Source organism: Pundamilia nyererei, unplaced genomic scaffold, assembly GCF_000239375.1.
Source record: "Pundamilia nyererei isolate P.nyererei 1_Seehausen unplaced genomic scaffold, PunNye1.0 scaffold00447, whole genome shotgun sequence".
Lineage (NCBI taxonomy): Eukaryota > Metazoa > Chordata > Actinopteri > Cichliformes > Cichlidae > Pundamilia > Pundamilia nyererei.
This window is the reverse complement of record NW_005187848.1, coordinates 220,403-229,468: the sequence shown is the minus strand read 5'-3', so window position 1 is coordinate 229,468 and position 9,066 is coordinate 220,403. Positions and strand designations below refer to the sequence as shown.

The 9,066-nt window shown below is 50.7% G+C and overlaps 1 protein-coding gene across 1 annotated transcript; it reads left to right on the top strand.

Annotated features, from left to right (window-relative positions):
* Positions 1-523: 523 nt before the first annotated feature.
* Positions 524-8,320, top strand: pcif1 (phosphorylated CTD interacting factor 1). Its single transcript, XM_005753662.1, has 16 exons — positions 524-947; positions 2,405-2,558; positions 2,638-2,762; positions 2,842-2,967; positions 3,168-3,301; positions 3,368-3,525; positions 3,723-3,870; positions 4,053-4,136; positions 4,227-4,326; positions 4,422-4,581; positions 4,661-4,830; positions 5,053-5,139; positions 5,218-5,402; positions 5,485-5,578; positions 5,657-5,832; positions 5,941-8,320. Exons 2-16 carry the CDS (start codon positions 2,432-2,434, stop codon positions 6,269-6,271), a joined length of 2,205 nt encoding a protein of 734 aa, XP_005753719.1. The 5' UTR covers positions 524-947; positions 2,405-2,431; the 3' UTR covers positions 6,272-8,320.
* The last annotated feature ends 746 nt before the right edge of the window (positions 8,321-9,066 follow it).

The window sequence follows — 9,066 nt, the reverse complement described above, 5'->3', positions numbered from 1 at the left end:
GGCTCTTCAAGGAAGGGGAACGCCATGTCTGACACTTCCTACTGTCAGGTTTCCGACAAAGGGGCGGAGACAGTCAGGGTTAGTTGTAGTAAACCTGCTAGGGGGCAGGTTAGCTTCACGGAGTGTGTCGTCATAGTGACTCACTCAGGCTTCAGCTGAACTCGCTTTGTGAAACCGAAAACCCAGAGTTTTCGTTAACTCAGGGTATACTTACTCAGAGTTTGCACTAAACCGGCTTCCTGAAATAGGGCCCTGGTCGAACTTCAGTTCTCTGCCTGGTTGCGCTTCTCTAACAGCGCACTCGCAGGCAGCAGCTGCCCCGCTCCTCACTCAGTGTCTGAGCTCAGATCATACCAATATTAGGGGGGATTTACGCACAGTCGTAAATTCCCACAGTGTGCGCTATGTGCTTCGAATATTGTGTGTAGTTTTTCTTTTATACAGTTATCAGCCAGGCATGTAACTATGAAAAAATTACACTCCAAAAGACCCCGGGCTTCTGAAAAAAGCCACCCCCCGCCCCGCCACTGGTTATTATAAGAGATAAGTCATGAGATTTAAAGGCTTGACAAATGAAGTGGCCAGCTGGATCACACTTGCTGAGCAAATGCTCAAATCTATATTTTAAGTTTTAAGTTCTGTGCATTATTAAAGAAATTAGAGCTGAAATGTGCCTTTAAGGGCAACACCCTCACGTTCATTGATGTGTGTGTGTTAAAACTCTTTGATGTTTTTGGTCACATCTCTCAGCTTTCAGCCTCTTTGACCTCTTCAACATGGCGCTCGCAGTGGAACACCTCGGGACAGGAAGGAGGTCGGGCGCTGCGCCTGCGCAGTTGCTCTGTCCGGGTCCCTGTAAAGATGTCTGAGCAGGCGGGGAGGGAGCGGAGCGGAGGACCCGAAACAACGCGCAGAACCCGCAACTGTCCGCGACTTAACCGGCCAAGGTAAGCGCCGACGGTCCCGCGGGCCGGCTCCGGGCGCACCGACACGCGGCGGAAGGTGTCAGCTCCCGGTGGGGGCTGGACAGTGGCGCGCGGGGCGGCCCAGCTCGGAGCACAGAACAGAAATGTTAGTGAGGGCGCGCGACGCTGTGGCAGGGGCGTGTCCGCCATCTTGTGAGTGAAGTGGCGCCTGAACAGCCGCAGGTCTCTGAGCCTAATGGCGGCTAACTGCCGATGTGACCGCGCGAAGGTTCCGAACCCGACCTTTACTGAGCGTGCTGCCCAGCCTGACCCCACCGCAGAGCCGGACCGGCCGTCACCGTGTGTCCGTGTCGGTCCCGGGCTCCCGAGCAGCCGCCGCAGCCTTTTGTTGTCCTCCTCCCCCTCTCTCCCTCCTCCCTGTTTGTTTGGGAAACCTGCACCGCGCATGCGTGTAACCATGGCGCTAGTTTCTGCGTGTAAGAAAACACGATCAAACGTGTCGACAGCGCGCTAAAATCTGTCTGAGCCCATCGATCATTGTGATCAATTTAATCACTGATCGGCTGTTTGCCGCCGTCTGACGTCAGCGCGCCACATTAACCCGCGGGATCGGAGCAAGCACCGAGACCGCCACAACACACACGCACATAGACGCCTGGATGCACGCACGCGCCAACACACCTGAACGAGCACCTGTAACGCTGATCAAACTACTGATGAGTTTGTCTGATCTGTATGGCCCTCTGAGCAGGGCTGGGTGTGCTCACTGATTCTCACTCAGTTATTCTAATTCTGATCATTTATCAGTACATGGGCATATTTTTACATCTGTGTATAAAACAAAGCTTACACTGAGACAGGTGTGAGCATCACAGCAGAGGCCTTTGTGTCAGAGTAACTGAGGATAAAACAAAAAGCCAGCAGCAGCAGATTTTCCTGGAATAACTTTTTATAGCAGATAATGTTAAAAATATTCTACAGTAGATCAAAAACTGAAGAAAACCACAAATCAACACGTGAACATTACCTGATGCTGCTTAAGGGAAGCAGAGCACACTGAGAGAGAGCTGTGCAGGAAGTGTTTTTTTTATCCTGGTGGATTCAAAAAAGCCAAAGTCAGAGAAAACTCGTGACCACGTGTATCAACGTGAAACGTAGTTTGGATCTTCTTTTGCTGTTGGTTCAGTGAATTTTGGTCTGAGAGTGACGAAGACATGTCGGCTTTCAGCCCCGACGGTGTGCACGTGTCATGGGGTGAACCATCCTTGCTCTGTTTATATATTTTTACCTGCTCGTTAATCATTGCTGTTTGGCGAGTGTTGAAATGAGCTTCTGGTATTTCTGTCGAAATACATTATTATTATTATTATTATACATTATTATTTCAAATCGATACCATTATTTTTAAAACCCACCCCTACCTCTGATTGCAGCTGCACACCTGTCTGACTCATTCTCACCTGTGTTTTGTTTTGAAGGCACGTGATGTCATTCTAACTGCCAAGATGTCCAATGACAGCCAGGGATTGGTGAAGGGGGAGGCGGCCATGATGCTGGCTCCCTCTGGCTCCGCCTCATCTCAGGGACCACCCCTTTCTCCGTCCACTGCCTCTAAAGCACCTGAGCTCCCAGGTACGCTCGTTTGCCTCTTACCTGTCCCACTCACCGTACTCCAACCCTGATTACCCTCTCTCTCTTTCTCCCCCCCCAGATGAGTTGGTTCAGGCTGGATGGTCCAAGTGTTGGTCTCGGCGGGAGAATCGGCCATATTACTTCAACAGATTCACCAATCAGAGCCTGTGGGAGGTGCCAGTGCTCGGCCAGCATGATGTTATTGTGAGTATTGCCTGTGCTTATCATTTACAGTTATTGATTGATATGCAGTTATTGATCAGGTACCGATCTGTGTCTGCAGTCTGATCCTTTAGGTCTAAATGCGGCTCCTGCAGAGGGCGGGGACAGTAACCTTGGTAATGGTCAGAGGAAGAGGAGGAGCTCTGAGGAGCAGGGGGGAGGACCTAACAGCTTCAAACGTGCTAAGGTAAAACGGAGTCCTAGGTTGGATGAGCCAGAAAGATGCTCTGCTGTGATTGGCTGACATACTGACCTTCATGCCCGCTGTTACATTTCCTATGCCACGATTAGTAACCTGACAACCAATCATAGCAGAGTGTGAATAGACTGACGTATGATGCTCCGAGTGCAGGTGAGCGAACCCTGACCAGGTCTGTCTGTTACCAGGTGGAGCCGACCACGCCCATCTCTCCCAGCACTCCTGGGGTCAAACCCTGGAGCTCCGCCCCTGAGGACAAACAGGCCCAGTCCGCCACACCCACCACACCGAGCCCCGCCCCCGCGCCGTACAGACCAGCTGTGTGAGTACTGCATGTTGTTTTGTTTTGTTTTGTTGAAGGACCTTTTTGATTGGTCGGTGTTTTCAGGATTTACTGGGACCTGGACGTGCAGACCAACGCCGTGATCCGAGAGCAGGCCCCCGCCAGCCACCACCTGCCCCCCCACCCCGAGATCGAGCTCCAGCGAGCGCAGCTGGTCACCAAGCTGAGGCAGCACTACCACGAGCTGTGCCACCAGAGGGAAGGTATGCCACACGTGCAGGTTGTGTACTGGTAGCTCCTCCCCCACAGGTGAGAGGTGGAGGGAGAACACATCTTCAGATAGGGTGATGGTCAAAGGTCATCAGAGACTTTGGAGCCGTCCAAGCCCGAGTGTTCATTAATGGGTATGACGGGCATGTGTGAATGTGAGCTCTGACCAGGTGTTGGTTCTCTGCCTCAGGTATCGATCCGCCCCGGGAGTCCTTCAACCGCTGGCTGCTAGAGAGGAAAGTAATTGACAAAGGTCACGACCCCTTACTGCCGAGTGACTGTGACCCTGTTATCTCCCCATCGATGTTCCGAGAGGTCATGAACGACATCCCTATCAGGTGACTTTAAAATCGAGTGGCGTTCGCGTCTCGTTCTCTTGGCGTTCGTTTGCTGTGAGGAGGACATGAGATTTGCTTTTAATTGAGTGATAAATGTCTGACACTAGAAATAGTCTGAATTTATTGATCAGAGATCATGTGCAGATTAATATATTGATCAGTGATTGGTTTGTGTGTGGCAGGTTGTCTCGCATTAAGTACAAAGAGGAGGCTCGGAAGCTGCTCTTTAAATACGCTGAAGCTGCCAAGAAGATGATCGACTCCAGGTAGGACCCAGCTGACCAACTGCTGAGCTCAATCCTGCTGAGATTATCAAGTGGGCCCGCGCTCTGACCTCTGACCTGTCACCCATGCAGGAATGCGAGCCCGGAGAGCAGGAAGGTGGTGAAATGGAACGCCGAGGACACGATGAACTGGCTGCGCCGAGATCACTCTGCCAGCAAGGAGGACTATATGGTAACCTGTGACTTTCACTTCATCTGTACTCATTACACGATTGCTTGTAGATCACCTGTACAAGTCGCCTGTGACTGTCACTGGTGTATCTGCAGGACCGTCTGGAGCACCTGAGGCAGCAGTGCGGTCCTCACGTCGCCGCCGTCGCCAAAGATTCTGTCGAGGGAATCTGCTCCAAGATCTACCAGCTGTCTGCGGAGTACAGCCGCCGCCTGCGCCAGACACACCTGAGCCTGCTGCAGGACCCGCCCACTGGTACACTTCAGTCCTGTGTATTATTCACCTGTGTACCTGGCTGTCTGAGCCCATAGTGTTCTGTCTCTGCATGTTTCAGAGGCGTGTGCGTCCCCGCCGCAGTCCCGCCTTGTCTACTGTTACCCGGTGCGTCTGGCGATCCCGTCGCCGCCGCTGCCTCGTGTGGAGCTTCACTTTGAGAATGACATGGCGTGTTTACGCTTTAGAGGAGAGATGGTCAAAGTTAACAGAGGACACTTCAGCAAACTGGTCAGTAACCCCGTGGTAATCTGATTACCTTAAAAATTGTAATCCGAGTACATAACAGCAACCTAGTCAGTACCTCCGGTGTAATCTGTTTACTTTTTACATAGTAATACAAGGACTCAAAAGAGTAATCAAAGTACTCATCAAAAAGCTGGTCAGTAACGCATTGTAATCAGATTACTGTGTCCAATCTGTCCCGTTTGTCTCTCACCTGTCTCGCTGCAGGAGCTGTTGTACAGGTACAGCTGTATAGACGACCCTCGCTTCGACAAGTTCCTGTCCAGAGTCTGGTGCCTCCTGAAGAGATACCAGGTCAGCTGACGGCGTGCTCGCTCGGTTCACCTGCTTCATTAGCTGCTCAAAGCTAACCAGGTGTGTGTGTGCGTGCAGGTGATGTTCGGCAGTGGTGCTAACGAGGGGAGTGGCCTGCAGGGGGCGCTGCCGGTGTTGGTGTTTGAGACGCTGAACCGTCAGTTTGGTGTTTCTTTCGAGTGCTTTGCCTCGCCACTCAACTGCTACTTCAAACAGTTTTGCTCCGCCTTCCCTGATACCGACGGCTTCTTCGGGTCCAGAGGGTGAGGTGACACAACTGGACAATCCGCTGCACAGTCTGTCCACTCTCCCTGTCCCAGCGTGACAATCTGGCATGTGTTTCAGGCCCTTCCTGTCCTTCTGTCCGGTCAGCGGCTCGTTTGAAGCCAACCCGCCGTTCTGCGAGGAGCTGATGGATGCAATGGTGACGCACTTTGAGGTCAGTACTAGTCTCTGATCTGGCCTCTGAAACGGACTGTGATCCAGGGTTTCTGATCCGGTCTCCTGTCTTTCTCAGGACCTGTTGGACCAGTCCTCGGAGCCTCTGTCGTTCATCGTGTTCGTGCCTGAGTGGCGTGACCCCGTGACTCCAGCTCTGACTCGCATGGAAGGAAGTAGATTCCTGCGTCATCAACTCAGCATTCCCGCCTACGAGCATGAGTACCGATCAGGGAGTCAGCACATCTGCAAAAGGTACTCGCACTACAGTGCTGTAGTATTACTGTAATACTAATATTGTGTACACTGAATTACTGATTGATTGTAGTAGCCTAATACTCTGATTACTTTATATATTATCAGGGATGAGATGTACTACCGGGCTGTACACGGTACTGCAGTTCTCTTCCTGCAGAACGACGCCGGCTTTGCGAAGTGGGCGCCTACTCCAGAGCGTCTGGCCGAGCTGACAGCAGCGTACCGCGCCTCTTCCACCCGCATTTCCTCCTTGTCGTCCCCTGGCCCTGCCCACATCTCTCCTGGAGATAGAGACTCCGCCCCCAAAACATCTGATAGGACACAGAGTAACGTATTGTCACCCGGTGGCCACGACGACAACAACAACAACGACAACAACAGCAGCGGTGATAGTGGCAGCAGCAGCAGTCCTCGAGACAAAGTGTCCACCGTGTAGGCGGGGCTTGTGGAGGCCACGCCCTTTCGCCTGTTGGACAGTTGTTTCAAGTTTTGTTTTCTGACTTGTCTCATTCAGATTGTCCTTCACCAGCACCTGTAGCAAATGTTTATCCATAATGCCACATGCCACCAGGGGGTGGGCGAAGCCTGAATTAGCCCCACCCTCTGCTGGCTTTAACCCCGCTCTGTTGTGATTAGTCAAAGCTCTGGAGCTTTTTTATTTTTAAATTTTTTTTTTTAAAACTTGCAGCTGATTCTTGTTCAGCTGTGGCTTCTGTTGTTCAGCAACAAACATCACAGCCAATCAGTGAGCAGCGACTTCGAGCTCCAGCAATAACCCCCCCCCACCTGTAATGTCACTTGTGACCACGGAGGACTCTGATCCCCGCACCCATAGGGCTTTCTGATTGGTCAATAAGGCAGCTACTGTTTCTATTGGACAGATCTTTGTTTTTCTGGGGTTTGATTTTGTTTTGTTTTTTTCAGTCCTGCTTCTGGTCCCGCCTACTTATAATGGCCCGGCCAGTCAGTGTGGGGAAATGGACTACTCATGAGGTGGAGGAGGTGGAGGATTAACAGTTAGGTGGGAGGAGGTGGAGTCAGATTCAGACTGTTGCTCGGAGACAGACGCCTTAGAGTGCGGGGTCACTGACGCTGAGGGGGCGGGGTCTCATGTAATCAAACTGACAGACATTTGTGTGAACACGACAGTTTTTTGTCATTAACGTCTTTTTTTTCGGGTTCATCAAACGTTTGTCAGAAAAATTAAAGTTTTTTTTATTTAAACTTTTGGGAGTTTGCTTTGTGTTTTGTTTATTTTATTTTTAAGTGTTTCAAACATTTTTTTCCCCTGCTCTCTGGCTCCTCCCACTCAGTAACCTGACACTACAACAAATGTTTGTTCTGGGATTGGCTGGCTGTGGCCCAATGAGGCGTCTGTTTCCGGGGCTGGCAGCAGTGTATATAGTGTATAGCCTGTTGATGTTTTAATTTAAAGCGACGGTGTGAAACCAAAGCGACAAAGCTGCGATAGACAGACTCCTCCTCCTCACATCGTCTTCATCATCATCCGGTGTGCGTGAACTATTTCGAAGATGTTCCTGACCCTCAGAGCGTGCGCCGCCATTCTTACGTTCCTCTTCCCGTTCAGCACGAGGTCATGTGTTCAGGTGTTTCGTGCCGCTGCAGCTTCACTTGTTTGGTCACGTTAAGAACGTTCATCACGGCTTCGACATGTGACAGTAATGTAAAGCACCGCAGGACGCCACTCTGGATGTGTTATTGGCATCAAACCCTGACATGAACTGTCTTAGTCACCGTTGTGTGATGGCGTGCATTTAAATGCTGCCCTCGCCATCACACAAAGGTCACAATGAAACTTTTTGCAGTTTTCTTGGCGAGCCGAAGCGCTCACAGAGATGCCATCATAATCTGTCTCCACGGGAACAAATGCACCAGGAGAAACGTGACGCAGGACGCGATGGAACAGCGGATTTTTACACGTGAACGTAATTGTCGTTTTGACACTCGCTCACATGTAAGGATTAACGCGCGTGTGGTGGATTAACTCCGAACCAGGAGTGTGCACGTGAGCCGAGCACTGGTTCTTTGATGTCACAGTGAATACTGAGCTGTGATTGGCTGCTCTGGCAGCAGCAGTGAAACGTGCACATGATGCTCCGGTGATGCAATCAGAGGCTCATCCACTGGGCCCGCCTCCATAGGTGTGTGTCCTGGTCATAGCTGCGTCCATGTGCCCAGTTACTTGTGCACAAACTCCAGGTGTTTGTCAGAGGGCGGAGCTAGAAGTGCTGATAGCTTAGCATAGCACAAAGTCGCTAATGTTGCAGCTGCAGACGTCTCACTTCATCTGACTCACCTGCTGGGTTCACTCCTCTTTGACTGTCTGTGATGTAGACACCTTACTGGAGGCGGCGGCTCGCCAAAGCCTGGCTGTAAACAGGAAGTGGTCCATCTTGTTTGTTGGCCCCTCTGCAGATTGTAAATAGTGTCTGTACTCCAGTAAAATCTGAAACCAGTAAAACCAGTGCTGTTCCTCTTTCTGCTACAGTCACATGACCTCACACAGTCACACCAGTGTAAATGTTTGTCATCTACAGTAAGACCATCTGCAAGTATCATTTGTCGTTTCTGTGTGATGACAGTTTAAACAAACTTCACGTTAGTCAGTTTTCAGTGTTACACTCTCACCTGTGACGTCACCCTGGAGTCTGCCTGCCGGGGTCCATCCCCATGAACAGAACAGAATAAAATAGCGGGTTTTCTCTGAGAACACGGTTGGTGCACACAGTAATGACATTCTGATGCATTTATTCTTCGTCAGACTGCACAGCAAAACAAACTGCAGTAATCGTCTGAGTCACAGCTGAGATGCTTTCCTATCCTAGCCTCCGATCTTCCTATACCTGCTGACAGCACACCTGTCGACGTTTATGATTTGTCCTAAGCTCCGCCTCCTTTGAGTGAATGCGCTGAATGACCAGAAATCCTGAAATTCATAGCGCAAGGCCCAGGACCCGAGGAACAGGTGAGGATAAGCTGATGACCCACCTTCTCTAGAGAAGCTTCTGACTGAAAACGCTGCTGAGGCTGCTCGGCATCGATCCCGCGGACCTGACATCACGTGTAGCACCTGTTCCGTACCGGTTCACAGCCGTTACACACTTTTACAGCTCGTGCACTTGCATTAAAGCGGTGTTCAGTGATATGACGACATCTAATTTTAGAATTTGTATAATTTTTAACATTTCGTATAATTTTAGTATTTATGTT

Coding starts and splice junctions, on each gene's coding strand:
- pcif1 (XM_005753662.1), top strand. CDS start 2,432: ATGTCCAATGACAGCCAGGGATTGGTGAAGGGGGAGGCGGCCATGATG. Junction 4,327..4,421: donor CCAGCAAGGAGGACTATATG/GTAACCTGTGAC, acceptor GTGTATCTGCAG/GACCGTCTGGAGCACCTGAG. Junction 5,833..5,940: donor AGTCAGCACATCTGCAAAAG/GTACTCGCACTA, acceptor ATATATTATCAG/GGATGAGATGTACTACCGGG.